General features: G+C 40.7%; 1 protein-coding gene across 5 annotated transcripts in view; it reads right to left on the reverse strand.

Annotated features, from left to right (window-relative positions):
- Positions 1–18,988, reverse strand: part of LOC129177601 (alanine aminotransferase 2-like) — a 29,533-nt gene that overhangs the window by 6,856 nt on the left and 3,689 nt on the right. For 2 of the 5 annotated variants that reach the window (XM_054768904.1, XM_054768905.1), the window contains exons 2-10: positions 14,928–15,114; positions 8,701–8,790; positions 6,268–6,376; positions 5,668–5,801; positions 5,341–5,584; positions 3,107–3,186; positions 2,878–3,014; positions 2,614–2,788; positions 2,377–2,532 (exon numbers count right to left, since the gene is read on the reverse strand). In XM_054768904.1, the coding sequence (XP_054624879.1) occupies positions 2,377–2,532; positions 2,614–2,788; positions 2,878–3,014; positions 3,107–3,186; positions 5,341–5,584; positions 5,668–5,801; positions 6,268–6,376; positions 8,701–8,790; positions 14,928–15,114 (1,312 nt within the window). Of the gene's footprint in view, positions 1–2,376; positions 2,533–2,613; positions 2,789–2,877; positions 3,015–3,106; positions 3,187–5,340; positions 5,585–5,667; positions 5,802–6,267; positions 6,377–8,700; positions 8,791–14,927; positions 15,767–18,988 lie in introns of those variants that run through there. The other 3 variants (XM_054768906.1, XM_054768903.1, XM_054768902.1) reach the window with 3 other exon arrangements.

The raw sequence follows: 18,988 nt of genomic DNA on the forward strand, positions 1-18,988 counted from the left end.
CCCGATTCCCTTACAAAAAACAGCGTGAATCTAGGAAACTTCACCTGAACTGTCCAGTATCCAGGTATTTCTTTCACAGTCACGCTGGCTGAATATTCTGCTAAAAAGTTGCTGAATCGATTTAAAGTTACTGAATCCTTTCGGATCGTATTGTTCTAAATGAACCAATATCGTCCTTAAATCGTATCGGCAGCCACGAACGGTGATACGAATCGAGTTGTTATTAAAATGAATCGTTATACCCCTAATAGTTATGCTAGTGTTGCTGACATTTGTGTCCTCCTGACCCACTCCTTAATGTTATGTTGTTTTATGTAATATATGGCATCTATTATGTTGGACAAATGCAGCGTTACAGTGTATATGTACAAAGTGGATAAAGTTGTACAATAGCGCTTCTTGGAAGCAGGTGTGCCCAAACACAGCTCATTAGCATTAAAGCTACAAAGCTCGCATACTGTGTTAGTACTAGTGTCGGTGCTAACGTTACTCTGCAGAGTTGTGTTTACGCACTAATATGATCAGATTATTCTAAACATGATGTTATAACACGCACCGATATATTTGGCATGTCGTTCTTTAGCTTCTTACCATCACTTTCAATGCTATTCTATCCATTTATTGTTTAACCACAGTGAATAACAACTCAAGGGGAGACCATGAACACAATCAGTATTTCAACACACACCATATGAACAAATTATGAAATGGTCACTGTCTAATAACAAGCAAGCATCTCCATTTTTTTAAAATCTTTTTTCTATGGCTGTCAAATCACATTTTTTTTTCATCAAATTGATCACAGTTTTCAAATGCCCAACACTAGTCTCTAATAGTAGCAGCACATTTGAATCACATTTTGAACACATTATTATGAGCATTGAATGCAACCATTGGGTTGCATTCAAAGACACCACGTAATTGCAGTTGAATTCACGTTTGAGTGTTGTAGATGTATTTGGTATAATTTCAGAGCATACTTAAATGCAGCAAATTGCACTTCCGCGGTAAGAGTTACATTAATGAGTGATAAGAATATGCGCTTAATGTTTTTCTTTGTCTTGCTGTTTATTTAGACCACCCATACACATATAATAAAGACATTGTTGTGATGTTCGGAGTGTCTGTGAATGCACCTCACTGTCCTTTAGTGACAATGAGGAAGTGTCAGACTCAAGATGTGTTTGTGAGATGGAGATGCAGGTATGGTGTTGGAATTACACTGCTGTTGATGTGTTCAGGTCAGAATAAAGTTATAAAAGAGTGTCAGACGCTGTGTGGGGAAGCTATACAACGTCTTCGTCTACCGCACAGGTGTCAAAAACAGGGTCCGGGGGCCAGATGTGGCCCGCCACATCATTTTATGTGGCCCGCGAAACCTCGGGAATAATGCATGTCAATAATGCAATTCACCTTTGTCCTTCTAAATGTATTTGATCCGTCATTTTGACAGAAAAATGTTACTGCATGCAGTTCTTCTAAACGTCAGTATTGTCTAATCATGCAGCAAGATATTCCACGCATTTTACAAAGAGAAATACTTGAATGTCTGCTTGTCATCATGACATTCTCACTTTACTTCTCATTTCAAAGCAAGTTATCCATCAATCTGTTAGTACAAATATAATAATCAAATGCATGGGCAATTGTGTTAAAATATCATGAGGTTATATTCATATTTATATTCATATATACTGACAGTTCCAAGCAGCCCTCTGAGGGCAGTCGTAACTGCGATGTGGCCCTTAATGAAAATGAGTTTGACACCCCTGGTCTACCGTCAAAACAGAGCATGGCTTGCCATGATGTGCATGCTTTAATTACAGTAAAAATTTTAACTTAATTTAGTTAAATCATTTAGTTACATGTTATTTTTGATAGCCCTACTTATTTCTCATCATCTAAAACACTGTCATTTTTTATGTTATCTCAGGTAAAAGCAAACAAGTTCACAAAATTAAACCAATTTCAACAATATTGACACACATTTATTATCACCAATAAACTATTACCTCAAATTATATTCAGAAATTAATTACTTATAAACATTTTTACTCTAGTATTCATATATTTGTGCTCAATTTTAATCTTCTCTAATTTATTTTGATTTTAACAGGAAGCGAACAAAACAGAGAAAATGTTAGCAAGTGAAAATGATGTAAGCGTCAAAATGTAAAAGTTACGGTGTAAATAAATGATCAGTAATAGATATGAAGAAGGTGTAAGATTAAATAAGCTCTGCTTCTTGCTACTCCTTTTCAGACATGTTGAATTGTGCAAACACAAACACGTGAGAGATTTGTCCTTGACCAAAAATGTAGTCGAGTCTACCACAATGTGTAGGAGGAGGTCACGTTATAGTATTAAAAGATTTACCGTGGCTTCTTTGACAGCCTTCTCTGGAATGCTGATACGAGGAAAGGAGTACATGGCGCCCTGCACTGGATTGCAGCTGATGCCAGGCACGGTGTTGAGAACCTCCTGTGTCAGTTTGGCCTTCTCTGCTAAGGCATTTAGCGTGGCTGTGCGCTCCTGGGCGTGGAAGGAAAAAAACATAAATCGCCTCAAACAAATGTTGACTTTTTGACAATATTGAGTTGGAGATTTGTGTACCTTCAGGAATTGGTCATACGATGGCTCGCCAGGCTGCGGCGGGTTGACCACCAGGTCCATTAGCGCCTGTCCAGGAACAGGGGGGCACAGTCGGACCGACACCAGCTTGGTAAGCTGGGCCTTCACCTCGTCGTCCATGTTGATGATCTCCATGTAGCCGCCGCGGAAGCCGCACCTGGAAGTAAAACATGACGACTGTCAACGTTCAGTGGGGAAGCAAGTTGGAAGAGGGGTCACCCAATAAAGGTACAATTTGTCCCTTACTCTCCCATGTAACACTTAGAAGTGGAATGGAAGGAGGCCAGCTCCACTGTGTTGGAGTACTCGGGCCCCATCTCAAACAGCACCTTCTTAAATGAGTGAAACTGGCAGCCTTCGGCATACACGTTATCCTGGTAAACCTGACACAAAAATGGAGGACAATGATATGTTGCCAAGCGCTTTTTAGTGTGCCATTGAGGCAGGTGTTGGGAACATGACAATGAGATGTTACCTCATCGGCCATGAGGAAAAGACGCTCCTTGGCGGCGAATCGGATGACGTCCTCAATGCACTTCCTGTTTTGAACCTGGCCTGTGGAGAGGAGGGCTGTCATTGATGGTGAACCAGATGGTTATCTGTTGCTGCCATCTAGTGGCTTTACTCAAAGATAGGTTAAATGACACATATAGTGGTGTCAAGGTATGTTATCATGGCTCAGTACCTAAGTCGGTTTTAATAGCTTGGATCGGTTATTTTGGGTACATTAAGGGAAGAAAATGCTACACATAAAACTGCTTAGCTTTTGTTTAGACACACATGATTCTTAAAATGCAACATAAACACAATTCTCAAATCCATCCATCCATTTGCTATGCCACTTATCCTAATTAGGGGGGTGGGGGTATGCTGGAGCCTATCCTAGCTGACTTCGGGTGAGAGGCGAGGTACACCAATCGCAGGGCACACATAGACAACCATTCACACTCACACATTCAAACTCACAATTTAGAGTCTCCAATTAACCTAACATGCATGTTTTTGAATGTGGGAGGAAACCGGAGTACCCGGAGAAAACCCACGCACGCACGGGGAGAACATGCAAACTCCAAAGTGAGATGCCCGGCGGAGATTCAAACCCAGATCTTCCCAAAGCTAAGAAATATACAAACAGGTACCAATACAAATGTAAAATAAAAAAACAACCATTTCAATGGCTTTCCATCATGCATTTCGTCCTAGCAAAGCATTGGACATGGACATGGCTGGGGTGGGGTGGGGGGCATGATGGGAAGCCGTTAAAATAGTTGTTTTTATTTTATACTTGTATTGATATTTGTATATTTCTTAGCTACCTTTTGAGTGTTAAGTTTTCTGTGTGATGATTTTAGCGTTCTTTGTAAGATGACACCGTGAGTCAGACTGTGATATTGAGTAATGAATCCTACGATTTCCAATTGTTTGACAAGCTTGTCATGAGTTCACTTATAGCTCATGATTGGCTCCTGCCAAAGAACTGAGCTACTGTTTCCTCACTGACTTGCAAGCGGCACAGTATTTAACAGTTAGTAGTAGTTCTGAAGTAAAGGAGATGTCATTAGTTTAGAACATAGCAATAAATTAGCCGCACCGCTGTATAAGCCGCAGAGTTCAAAGTTTAAGAAAAAAGTAGCGGCTTATATACCGGAAATTACAGTAATATATTTTTGAAACCGTGATAGAGTGAAGGCACAAAATTTGACCTGGATGGGACGAGGGATGACTGTAAAGCGCGAGCATAGATGATAGATGAAGAAACATACAGTGGTGTGAAAAAGTGTTCAAAGTGGGAGGAAGCCAGACCACCCGGAGAAAAAAGCCCCCACCCCCACCCCACACACAGGAAGAACATGCAAATTCCACACAGAGATATCCAATGGAGTCCACAATAGTCCATAGTCCATAACAAGGTAAAACACAACTCTGAATCCCAGACGTTACTTCCTGTCTGCCATCAATCTACTCCCCTACAAGGTAAACTTTCTTAAATGGTTTATTTTCTCTGATTATATCTGCTTGGGTAATACGAGTAAATGTGCCTATATGAATGTTATTTCATGTCTTGATGGCTCTAATAACGATAAAAAAAAAAACATAGTCAGAAGATCGGAAACAGGTTTTCTATGCCATAACTACGAAAATATTCAATTTATAAAAAAGAAATCCTACTTTGCCGAAACTCACTTATCGCGGTTGGGTCTGGAACTAATTAACAGCGATAAACAAGGGACTATTAATTAAATGAAATTGGATAACTTTCCGTGCAACACCTTATAATCTCTGATGGTACACTAATGTGCCACAGCACAGTGGTTGAGAACCACTGCCGCACCAAACTTTCCGTACCAAAATATCCAATTACAAATATATGTACTGTTACACCTTTAATGCATGGGCTACATGTTTTCTTCCAATAGGTAAGGGTTTGGTAGGTATCCCAATACTTTCACTTCCATTCCATGTATTTAGGAATCCCCTGACCAGAAAGTACAGTGTATATGTGGTGGGCTCTAACAAACTTAAAAAGGACCTTTCTTCCTGTAAGTTTATTCAATTGCCATGGTGACCGCCCAGCTATCATCACCTGACAACCCACTGTTAATTAGGGAGCTAAAATCCACATTTGGGGTTATTTTTCTAGTTATAACGAGAAAATATAATGCTGAGATGTGGGGAAAAATGATGAAAAACCAAAAAGGAGGCATTTACCGGTGGGGTTCCCGGGGTTGATGATGCACAGTGCCCGGGGGTTGCAGTAGCTCCTGGCGTCCTCCAGAGCTCGCTGCAGTTCACTGATATCCAGACTCCAGCACTTCTCCTCGTTGAGGTAGTAGTTGATCTGCACTGCACCCAGCTCGGCCAGCGCCGCAGAGTAAAGTGGGTACTGGGGGATAGAGATCATGACGCCGGTGCGGGTCGTGCCCTCGCCGCAGACCAGCAGCTTCAGCATGGTCTGAACATGTTGTAAAAATGTCCAAATGAAAAACATGTTTTTTTTGGGGGTCAATGTGGTAAATTTATTGGTTTCATCTTTACCACAATGCCATCGCTGGCTCCCGTCGTGAGGTAAATGTTATCCGGGTCACAGTACACGCCGCTATCCCTTTGCTCGATGTAGCTGGCCACATCCTGGCGTACTGAGTCGATGCCTTGACTGGCGCTGTAAGAACCTAAAAACAACAACAAAATACAGCACAATAAAGCCATAAGGGAGCAGTGCCATGTTGTAATCACTATAGTGTCACCCTTATGTAATCACCGTAAATGTCCCAATTTATGCCTCTATTCAATTAATTACACGGTTTCATAAAGTCACCGGGTGCATGGTCTATAAAAGTGAATAACCACCAGGGTCTTTCATTAGAGCTGCAACTTCACGGTGTTTATTCATGTAAAGGTGGGAAAATGTAACGCTCCCACCCCCATTTTTCAGTGGATAATGCATGTACCTTAATGACAAAATTAAGGCGCTGATGTTCAGCCTTTGCAGAGGTCTTTCGAGTTAACTATATGGCTGTTTCCTACCAGAAGTAGCAGTAGAAGTTGCAATGACAACCTAAAACCCCCAACAGAGGGTACACAACTATCATTTATATGCTTATTGGGTTTGCAGGAAATAATTAAATGCTGACATACCCATACTGTGGCCACTGCAGGACTGCAAAATGCGTCGCGCTCTACTTTTGGCATCCTCCGGGAATGTGCAGTCGTTTAGCAACTCGGGGTAAGAGCAGAGGGCCAACACCTTCAAAACAGAGAGGTGGGAAAGTGAAAGGATGTATTAATGTATGTTATACACACACACACAATCAAAATCTTCGTCTTAAGACCAGTAGAAAAATTGCTAGAATTTGAATTTTGCACATTTGGATCGTAATGAGGTTTTAAGTAGAGCTACAATATGCAAAAACAAGAAGGGGCAATGAGACAAAAAGCATTTTGAAAAAGTGATTTATTGAAAACAACAAACTGAAATGGGCTGTTTATCAGCTGATCAAAGGTTTAAGACCATCACTCAAAAAATTACAAAAAACTCTCCAAACCAGAACAAATCTTTTTCTCAGTAGGACTCAGTAATGAGTAGCTCCACCGTTCTTGTTAATCACTTCAAAAATGGCTTTGGGCATGCTTGATGTGAGTGTTTCCAGGAGAACATTGCTCCAAGTGGTGAAGATGGCTTCACGAAGGGCATCAACTGTCTGGAACTGATGGCCATTTTTATAAACGTCCCTTGCCATCCATCCCCAAATGTTCTCTATGGGATTTAAATGAGGGGAACATGCAGGATGGTCCAAAAGAGTGATGTTATTCTCCCTGAAGAAGTCCTTGGTCAAGCGAGCATTGTGAACTGCAGCGTTGTCCTGTTGAAAAACCCAGCTGTTACCACACAGACGAGAGTCCTCAGTCATGGGGGATGCCCGCTGCAACATCTGCACATAATCTTCCGCAGTTTGACGACCCTGCACAACCTGAATCTCCAGTGTTCCACTGAATGAAAAAGCACCCCAGACCATGATGGACCCCCCCCTCCACTGTGCCGGGTAGAAAACATCTCAGGTGGGATCTCCTTGTCATGCCAGTAACGTTGGAAGCCATCTGGACCGTCAAGGTTACATTTTTTCTCATCAGAGAATAAAACATTTTTTCCACCTTTCAATGTCCCATGTTTGATGCTCCCTGGCAAAGTCTAAACGGGCAGTTTTGTGGCGTTGAAGGAGACGAGGTCTTTGAATTCCTTTTGTGTTTTTTAAACCCTTTTCCCGCAGATGCCGTCTGATGGTTATTGCGCTGCAGTCGGCACCAGTAAGGGCCTTAATTTGGGTGGAAGACCGCCCTGTGTCTTGATGGACAGCCAATCGGATCCTCCGGCTCAGCGCAGGTGTGATTTTTTTTGGGTCTACCACTTGACTTTTTTGTTCCATAATGCTCAGGATCTTTAAAAAAATGTAGAATGACTGATTTACTGCTCCCAACCTCAGCAGCAATGGCACGCTGCGAGAGGCCTTGCTTATGCAGCTCCACAATCCGACCACGTTCAAAAAGAGAAAGCTTCTTAGCTTTAGCCATCAGGGGGGCATGACAGTGTGAATGCCTGATAGAAAAATGAAAATTTTAAGCAGATTTTGGCTTTTATAGCCTGTGGTCTTCAACTTTTGATCAGGTGATAAACAACCTATTTCAGTTTTTTTTGTTGTTGAAATTACAAGTTCCAAATGCTTTTTGTCTCACTCCCCCTTCTTGCTTTTGCATATTGTAGCTCTACAATATATATACACTAAGTCCCCTAGTAACGAACATCCGACGTGCGAATATTCAGAGATACGAACACAAGCCTACTGGTCTATATTTTCATGTGTTTTGCCTTATATGTCCATATTTATACTAGTACATGTTTGACCAGTAGAGGGCACTGTGACACTGCTAATGGGACCAACAGATACAGGAAGAGGAAGAGGAGAGAGGAAGGCTAAGAGTTTTATGATACAACCTGAACAGAGCGTGTGATTAAAGTTTATGAAGAGTTAATAGGCCTGCTTAATTCTACACCACCCACAGAACACTACCTCTTTTAGAAGAGTCTAACGACGACGATTTGTCCCTTTTTTCAATATCTCCTCCTCCACCACAACGACGTATGCTCGACCACACCTCTTCAAAGGTAAATAACATTTATCATTACGTATTATTATATCATTTTTATTATTGTTTTTTTCATTCATTATCCTCGTTTAATATTACAACTGCATCCAAACTCATATTTACATACATACACATATACTGTATATGTATACATGTACATGTAGTACCTATATAATGGGTAATATTCATTTTTTTTTCGACTTAAGAACGGTCGTCTGGAACCAATTGTGTTCGTTAGTTGGGGACTTAGTGTGTGTGTGTATATATATATATATATATATATATATATATATATATATATATATATATATATATATATATATATATATATATACACATACACACACACACACACACACACACACACATATATAGATGTATAGGCTAGGCTGGTGTGTGTGTGTGTGTGCGGTGCTTTTTTGAGCCTACCTGTCTAAAGAAGGTGATGGGCTGCTGGCCCATGGCATGTGCGTCACCGATGTTTGCTTTGATAACCTCCTCGAATGGCTTCTTCCTCCCCTGCATAAAACAAACAAACATCAGCATGGACAAACAGTACAACTCCAACTGCAACTTTTTCTGACTTTTTTTGAGTGATTGGCTGATACTTTATTGTAACAACAGACAAGATTCTTCCACAAAGTTAAACACTAACAGATTGTGCTCATAACGCAATGCAGAGGGAAGAGCTCTTAGTTACATTACTTAAAAACACATGCTGGGAACCAGCTGTGTTAAAATGTCTTTTGGCTATTCAAACCTGCAGGAGTTTACTTAAAAACACATGACGGGCACCAGACGTGTTAAAATGTCTCTTGGCTATGAACAATAATTCTGGATTGCTTGTTTGTATTCAACTTTTTTTCCCCACCACTTTTGAATGTTTGCTTCATTTGTTTTTCAGCCGTTTGCAAATACTCAGTGACTGCAGTAGAACTTTTCAATAGCTAGTAAATATGACAAAATTATATGAGTAAGATGTTTTTGTGAATATCCATCCATCCATTGTTTTATGTGCTAATAAGCCTTTTATAAACATCATGTATTAGATGAAAAACACCTCATATTAGCCTATGTATTATCACTTTCAGCCGAATGCAGCCACTCCCTTTTATTTTAAAATGCTCAACTATAGAATCAAATTCTAAGCTAATTACCAAACTGCACTAAATGTATATATTTTCATTTGACTGGCAGAGGGGAAGAGTAAGGTGTGGAGGCGTTACATTAGACATAGCAACATGTAGAGTGTGCAAGTTAGCCAGGGCTCCAGCATCAGCAAAGCAAAGAACACTACAAATGTGTGGCAACACCTAAAAGTAAATCACAAAGAGGCATGTCCTTATGTTGACTCTTACTAATTAAACTTCCTCATTTTAATATAGTAGTTGTATTTTGGGTATTATAGGAATTTATGTTCATGTACATTATATATCCTGTGTATGTCAATGCTCTTTTTTGATATATTGGCCAATGCATCTTTTATCGGTTGATATATTGGATATCAGCTTTTTTTCAGCCCCCAGTATCGGTCCCAAAAATCCCATATGGCTCAGGCCCTACCTGGTACACTCTACAGTTGAGAAAATAAACACCTGATCTTAAACTAAATGAGGAAATATGCTATTTAGATTTTGTTAATGTTTTATAGGATGTTTACATTGTAGTACAACATCACATGAGCGCAAAGTTGTTTTTTAAAAAAAAAGCAACAATAATGAAAGTCTTCACAACATGCATGCAAACATCCATCCTCATCTTGCTGATGCCCCCGACACACAAGCACACATTATACAAATGCCTTTTAACCTCCTTAGTGATGGCTGGGGGTGTGGGGGTGGGGTGGTTAGGCTGAGGTTTTATGACATCTGTAAAGTGGAATCAACATAAATGAGGTCCAGGGCTGTAATGTAAAGTTTGTGTAGGCGACCCCTACAGGGTTCACAGGAGGAGACGGGTGGTAAAAAGGCAAACTAACATGGACGCAGGCACACACACTGTGCACAGCAGCAGGTGGGGGTAGTGGGAGAAGAGGAGGGAACTTTCACCAACATTCCCCCGAAATCAAAACAGCCTGTTAGTCTGATTAAACGTAGGAGCCTCTCGCTGCCTCATTGGTCAAAGAGAGGAAGAGCCTGAGCCAATCAAATTAATCGGGGGGTGTCACACCCCAAAGTCACCCCAGGATGTCACCTCTGTCACGATAGAGGGACCTTTGGGCCTCTTTGAACGGACTTCTACTTGTTGTCCTTCATCACTGATAAGTCAGTCATGCAAACATTTACTAGAGAGTGGAGTGCTGGTCTTCTGTTTTTACTGCCAAAGCTCCATGACAGACTTAACATGAGGAATGCATATTCTAATACATTTATTTCATCGATCATAAGGAAATGTGGTCATTGATTAGTGATTGTTTTTCTTATTATAAGTGTGTTGCTTTAAGTGTCATGTTACTTCACGTAATACATCACAAAAACTCACTAAAAGTATATTTTGGAAGCTTTTTATGAAATCTAACCTGGTAAATATAGCAGAATATAAAAATAACCTCCATATTCAACCCGGCAGATGGCATTTTGGTTTGGAATATTAGAGAGTTACTTCACATATGTCACAAAAGCTGTTTAAAAGTATATTTTGGAGCTCTTTAAAAGTATATTTTGGAGGCTTTTTAAGAAATCTAACATGGGAAATAGTGAAAAAATATAAAAATTACCTATGTATTCCACATAAAAGTCCCAAAGCTTTACAAATGGCTTTATAATCTTTTCCAGACTGATAGATCTCAGTTAATCAGAGTTAAGTTATGTTGTAGGGGGGGGATCACTTATTCCACACAGAGCCATGTAGGCTGTTTTTTTTCCTCCCTTAACAAAACGTTTCATTTAAAAACTGCATTTTGTGTTCAGTTGTGTTCAGTTCATTCACTAATTTTTACATTTGTTTGATGATCTGAAACATTTAAGTGTGACAAACATGCAAGAAAATAAGAAATCAGGAAGGGGGCACACACTTCACACTACTGTATATATTATGAATACAGATGGACTCATGTAGTGTAATCATTCCACAAGAAGACGCATGCCATATTGTATGCTAACCTGCAGAGTGCACACAAACAGAGGCAAAGATTTTGCCGTAAATTTTGTAACAATAGTGACAATAACAACAACAAATATGACAAGTGTGAACACACGCTAATTCACTGTTCCAAGTTGTCTTCCTTCAGTAATAATCTTTGTCTCAATCATGGCCCATGAACTAATTGCTCAACAACGCCAGCCTTTCTCTCAGTACGCTGACGCTCCATGTTTGAAATACTTTGGAATAATGTTACTGAATGTGCAGATAAAAGGCTGTTTTTATGGGCTGCCAGAGTGTATGGGAAGATGGACAAAAAGCCTTGTGTGTATGTGTGTGTGTGTGTGTGTGTCCCAGTTGATTATCAGCTCACTGCCCATTAGGACAAAACAAAGACTCTGATGTACAACGTGCATGAGGACGGGTCTTTAATGGGACACTTGATAACTAGTGCTAGCGAGCCTTTCTTTCCATCCTTGTTTCATCAACTATGTTGAAAATTTACAACTAATCTACCAATAGTTTTTTTTTTTAATTAATGGGATGTGAAAATTGCTCCTCGTCAATGTTCTGAACTCCTGTTTCCATACCAGCACCGCATTGAGAAGAATAATTACACTGCATACCTTTTTTTCAGCCTGTGGAAGCTATTGTAAGATTTTTTTGTACTTTAAAGACAGATGCAATTATGTATAGTCATAACACTTGATCACTCAATGTTTATTAAAAGTTCAGTGTAAACAACAATACAGCAAGTGTGAGTTTCACACCAAAACTTGAATAGTACAACCGACATTTTAAAGCGCATACAAAGTTACATAAAACGGCTCGATGCTGACCACTCATGTGTGAAATACAGCTATTGCTCTTCTGTGGAGTTAATAAAAAAACTACATTGTGACGTTGCCTACAGCCACGGCTGTTCATGTTTTTTTTTTTTATTTTACCCAACACTAATTACGCTGTTACTTGCTTTTGCAGCTCATGCACCTGGCGACTACAGGAGACTCAAAAAGATGCCTCTAGTTGTGCAAGTACGATGTCAAAGGAGTTTAATGATGCGTTTAAACTTTGACAAATGGCGAGAAGTTTAAACAAATGGCGAGAAGACTTTAGTGTCCTGATTCGCAAGGCAACCCAACACCATTAACTGAATCCAAAGAGTCGGAGTGTTTTTGCTTTGAGAAGCCTATCAGACAAATACATTATTGAACCAAAATCACTCCCCAGATCATTATACACATCTTGTGTGTACTGAGGGGGCAATCTTTGTTTGCCTGCTGGTTCCACACCAGGCTGGGCCGACCAAACAATATTTTTCTGGGCCGCGACTAAGCAGGAAACATTTGGTTTTCACAGCAGCCTGCACTGTGTACACCAGCCAACAGCTGTCTGCCACATCACCACTAACAGAGCAAAGAGGGGAGTAGGAGGCCAGAAAAAGCACTTTCAACAACACTTTCACCTCTACTATCTCTGCACAACCAGAAGTTATAGGTGAGTAATGTTCAAATCAGAAGTGGAGCAGATGATGAAATGGAGGGTGGATCAGCGTCAAAAAGGCCCACTAAGGATAAAACCTCAATGATTAACTGACGGATGGACTTTGCCAAGAGGATATGGGCGCAACAGGCCAAGTGATAACACAATGACTTGTCATTCCAGATTTTTAAGTGGTGATGGCATTCAGCCAGAAGATTTTGAGCCTGTGGGCACCAGTGTGCAGAAAGCAAGTACGGTGGAACCTTGGTTAGTGTCATTAATCCGTTCCAGAAGTTCTGACTCTAACTGAAACGTACGCTAACCAAATCAATTTTCCCATAGGAAATAATGTAAATCGAATTATTCAATTCTAGAAAGCCTAAAATGTTAACTCAAAACATTTTTATAGCTTTGCAATAATACTTTTACATGCATAAAACAACTTAACATGCATATAAATACTGATAAATGATGAATGAAAAACATAAATGAACATTTAAGGTTACTTTTACCTTCACTGAAGACGTGATTGTTGCCAAAAACACGATGTGGCAGTGACATCAACACGGACACCAACTTCGTGTTTTGCTATGAGTTGTTTCTTGAATTCAATAGTTTCTCACCCCAATGACCCAAAATTGAGCAAATGAAAGTTGCTAGTGCCAAGATTTTGATAAAGAAGGTGAGAAACACTATTGAATACATGTCACAGAAGTGGAATGCATTCATTCATTTTCTATGCCGCTTGTCCAGAAGTTTAATTATTTAATGCTATTCCTAATAAAATGCCTAAAAAATGATAGAAAACCACCTTTTCCCAAACTAAGTTTTGTAGTACAGCCATGAGGATGCAGTTGATATGTGATGTGAGTTTGGTAGCACTACACATCACAGAAGTGAAATAATCGAATGATCGTTTGTTTATTTTCGGTATCTACATTTGTAGACAGTCCCTGCACTCCTGCCTCGCTGCCAGTTGGTCATAGAGATCAATGTTAGGCCCTGTCCACACGGGAACATTCCTGGGATTTTTTTTTTTGCCAGGTTCAAAAAAAGTCACATCCACACTGTGCCAGATTAGTATATAGTTGCATCCAGACGGGAATGGATAACTGAGTGAAAATGAAGTAATACACAAGGCTCACCTCGCGGAACCACGTGACACTCCAAACCATGGAAGAAGAAAGAACGCATGCACATAAGTCCATCGTCTTCCACTTTCTAATGCTTATCTGGACTTGTGATAAGTGGAATTACTTCTACAAGTCATTATGGAGTATAAGACAACAAAATACCAGGAGAATGTCGATTGAGGTGAGTCACATCCGTCGAAATATTCCGATATTATGTTGGCTTGTCGTCAAAGCTCATTTCCGGTTACGTGATGGCGACGAGGCGGATCGGTGACATCATCGTTCTCATGTAGAGCTGTCTACACGAAACGTCAAGCCACATTTTCAGATTTTCCCACTCTGGAAGCCGTTTTTTTTTTTTTTTTTTTTTTTAAATACCGTTTCAGTGCACCCAGAACACAGTTTCTGTGTGGACGAAATGATAAAATACTTTGGCGTTTTGTCCTGAAAACATTTCTATGTGGATAGCCCCACAGTCATACTGTAGAGAAGACTGCTCGTTTTGCTAAAAAAAAAAATTGGTTGTAGCTCTTTGTTTCCACCGCTGGCAAGAGGTATCTTCTACTGTGTAACAAACATTCACTTGGGAGTTATTGATCCAGGAAGTTCGAGTCTGTGAATATATTTCTTAACTTTACCGCAGTTGAAAAAAAAAAAACATCACAGCGCTCCTGTCATATAGATATCTTTGACGAGCATTTTACAAGAAGTCCATAAAACATCAAAGGCTCCTGTCAAATAGAGGATCTTTGAATAGCTTGAATACGTTCACTTTATGACTTTATTTAAATTCAAACAATAGATGGGCTCCCCACAACAATTTTTAGTTGAATATTCCTAGTGGACATGGATCATTCCAAAATATGTTGTTAGCAACTTTTGCAAAAGTGCTCCAAAATTTGAAAGAACAAATAAGAAGAAAAATACAAATTTAAGGATAAACGTAATGTTATTGCCTACCTCAGAAAGCTCTTTCTCCAGCTCCACGGCCCGCTGCACGATGGGCCCCCGCACGGCGTACTCCACCATCTTCACCGTAGGGTTCATGGTATCGATGGTCAGCACCTTGCCCCGGGGCGAAGCACCGTTCTCGGTCACGCTCTCCTTTGGGAGTCCGCATCGTGTGGAGCTCAGGCTGGCCATAGCTCTGGCGGGCAGAGGGGGAGAGGTCAATGCACGCAACATGCGTCCACCACCGCTGCTAATGGCTAGCGAGCCTCCCCGTCGCCAGCTCAACCTAAAGCGGGCAAGTTTTCGGGGCGACAGCCACCCTATCCTCGCTGCTGCCATGTTCTCCTAGCGCGTGTTGGGAAAGTTAATTAGCTAGTTAAACTAAGCTGAACAAGTGCAGTCGTCCCGGTCAAATCAGCGTAGATCTTTGGACTTGAGTCAGGGTGAAAGTACCAACTTCGTCAAAAAAGGTGGTCAAATCCCTCCCGAGATGTTTCCAAGGAGCTTCGCAGCATCCAATGTCGATTTTCTTTTCAGTTTTTTTTTTTTTAAAGGAGGGGATTGGCAATGCATTGTGCACACAAGGCAACGTTTACAAACGGCGTATCTGTCCCCCTCCTTTCTGCGTGGACTCCGCCGCTATCCCTCCCCTTTTACCCGTTGTTCAAGACACTCGGCTGCGGTTCTGCACAAGTTTTGGACCTTGACGTGGCGCGACTGGATGCAACTCAAAACCAATGAGAGACACAGTCATACAGTGACTAGACTATGAAAGACTTTGGGAGGAGACTGTGAAGGAGTGTTGTTGATTCAAAATACAACCCCTGGCAAAAATTATGGAATCACCAGTCTCGGAGGATGTTCATTCAGTTGTTTAAATTTGTAGAAAAAAAGCAGATCACAGACATGACACAAAACTAAAGTCATTTCAAATGGCAACTTTCTGGCTTTAAGAAACACTAAAAGAAATCAAGAAAAAAAGATGTGGTAGTCAGTAACAGTTACTTTTTTAGACCAATCAGAGGGAAAAAATTACGGAATCACTTAATTCTGAGGAAAACATTATGGAATCACCCTGTAAATTTCCATTCCCAAAACTAACGCCTGCATCAGATTAGATCTGCTCGTTAGTCTGCAGTTAAACAGGAGTGATCACACCTTGGAGAGCTGTTGCACCAAGTAGACTGACATGAATCATGGCTCCAACACAAGAGATGTCAATTGAAACAAAGGAGAGGATTATCAAACTTCTTAAAGAAGGTAAATCATCACGCAATGTTGCAAAAGATGTTGGCTGTTCACAGTCAGCTGTGTCTAAAATCTGGACCAGTACAAACAACATGGGAAGGTTGTTAAAGGCAAGCATACTGGTAGACCAAGGAAGACATCAAAGCGTCAAGACAGAAAACTTAAAGCAATATGTCTTGAAAACAGAAAATGCACAGCAAAACAAATGGGAGGAAACTGGAGTCAACGTCTGTGACCGAACTGTAAGAAACCGCCGAAAGGAAATGGGATTTACATACAGGAAAGCTAAACGAAAGCCATCATTAACACCTAAACAGAAAAAAAACAAGGTTACAATGGGCTAAGGAAAAGCAATCGTGGACTGTGGATGACTGGATGAAAGTCATATTCAGTGATGAATCGCGACTCTGCATTGGGCAAGGTGATGATGCTGGAACTTTTGTTTGGTGCCGTTCCAATGAGATTTATGAAGACGACTGCCTGAAGAAAACATGCAAATTTCCACAGTCATTGATGATATGGGGCTGCATGTCAGGTAAAGGCACTGGGGAGATGGCTGTCATTACATCTTCAATAAATGCACAAGTTTACGTTGACATTTTGGACACTTTTCTTATCCCATCAATTGAAAGGGCGTTTGGGGATGATGAAATCATTTTTCAGGATGATAATGCATCTTGCCATAGAGCAAAAACTGTGAAAACATTCCTTGAAGAAAGACACATAAGGTCAATGTCATGGCCTGCAAATAGTCCGGATCTCAATCCAATTGAAAATCTGTGGTGGAAGTTGAAGAAAATGGTCCAACCTGCAAAGCTGATCTGGCAAAAGCAATCGGAGAAAGTTGGAGCCAGATTGATGAAGAGTACTGTTTGTCACTCATTAAGTCCATGCCTCTGAGACTGCGAGCTGTTATAAAAGCCAGAGGTGGTGCAACAAAGTACTAGTGGTGTGTTGAAGTATTCTTTTGTTGTTTTTTTTCATGATTCCATAATTTTTTCCTCAGAATTGAGTGATTCCATAATTTTTTCCCTCTGATTGGTCTAAAAAAGTAACTGTTACTGACTACCACATCTTTTTTTCTTGATTTCTTTTAGTGTTTCTCAAAGCCAGAAAGTTGCCATTTGAAATGACTTTAGTTTTGTGTCATGTCTGTGATCTGCTTTTTTTCTACAAAATTAAACAACTGAATGAACATCCTCTGAGACTGGTGATTCCATAATTTTTGCCAGGGGTTTAAGCATGGATACGCTTCCTGTTTGGGACTCAGGCTACCCATTTTTATGCATATAGACCAGTGAACACACGCCTGCTCAAATCCGACTTTTCAGGATTGAAAAATGCACAATAAGATGACTGTACCAGTAGAGACACCCAACAAATACCTTGATGAAGAGCTTTTGATTGCTTTAATGACAACAGAATATCTGTATTGTACACTCATTACAAGAGTGTGCCTAATGTGTCAGATTGCAAGGGCATCCCTTGTGCACAGCCCCCTCAGCAGATCACCCGATAAGATATTCCAATTGGATTTAGGTCAGGGTTCTGGTTAGACCAAACTGCAAAACATTTCCTACCTAATTCCAATTAACAGTCACAGGAAGAAAAGTTTTTAAATGGTTCATCCAGCTAGCCCAAACCTAGCCATGGTGTGTCACATGACATGCAAACATTTGCGGTGCCCATATGAATTGTGGTCAAAATGCTTTGGAAGACATGCTGTACATACATGTTATACAGATATCCTTAAAGTTTTAAAATCATTGACTGGCAGACAATTAGTTTCCAAGTCCGGAAAGTGCCTCTGCAAGATGTTTTGCTTGATGGTGGCCATGGTTTTCAACCAACATTAGGTTTACACTCATGCTCGTCAGTCCCCAAAAGGAGTGTACTGAATTTCGTGGCGACTCAGCTGAACATCTTCACGTTACACTGGGTGTTTTGTAGAGTGCGTGTGAGAAATTTCAAGTCATGGGGTCTTACAAACTATCAAACTTTGGGGTTTGATAACATTTCCATTCCGCCATGTGGTGTATTTTACAAAAACATAATGCATAATGAGGTGGGGGGGGGGATTCATGAGGATGACTTATTTTTTATGTTTTGTAAAAAGACAAAGTTTTATGGTTTTATTAGTTACTCATATCAACATTTCAGCCTTTTGCACTATTTTTTGCCATTTTGATGGGATTTTTTAAATTGAACTTTTATGACTTATGTCTCCGGGAGGGTCAGGGCTCTGTGAGCAACCACAACGCTCATCAACTATTTAGCTTGTTAGCTTCCTTCATAGCAAGCGAACAATGGTAACTAAAGACAGAAGGGAAGTGTTTTTGCAGCTGGAACTAATCGCTGCGTTTATAGAGACACTTTTATAGCAAATGTTGATCGGTAATCGGAGATGACTTCTGCCCACCTCCACACGAGTCGTACACACAGAGGAAATAATGTACTACAAACTCAACAAACCCAGCCTTAACAGTCCGCGTCACACCAGCTTGTGGAATTTTTTTGGGAGGTGCACTTCACGCTATATGCAGACTGAACTCGAAATTGAAACCTGAGAAATGTGGCCCTCTGGAAGACCTCCTGTGTGGTCCCGATACCAAAGACACCGCGTCCCAAGGAGCCTAACCACTTCAGCAGGCAACACGTCCCAAGGAGCCTAACCACTTCAGGCCTGTTGCCTTGACCTCTCACCTGATGAAGACCATGGAGAGGATTATCCTGCAGCACCTGCGACCCCTGGTGGGCACTCAGCTGGACCCCCTGCAGTTTGCTTACCGGCCTCGGATCGGAGTAGACGACGCAGTGATCTA

This window comes from Dunckerocampus dactyliophorus, chromosome 2 (assembly GCF_027744805.1).
Source record: "Dunckerocampus dactyliophorus isolate RoL2022-P2 chromosome 2, RoL_Ddac_1.1, whole genome shotgun sequence".
Lineage (NCBI taxonomy): Eukaryota > Metazoa > Chordata > Actinopteri > Syngnathiformes > Syngnathidae > Dunckerocampus > Dunckerocampus dactyliophorus.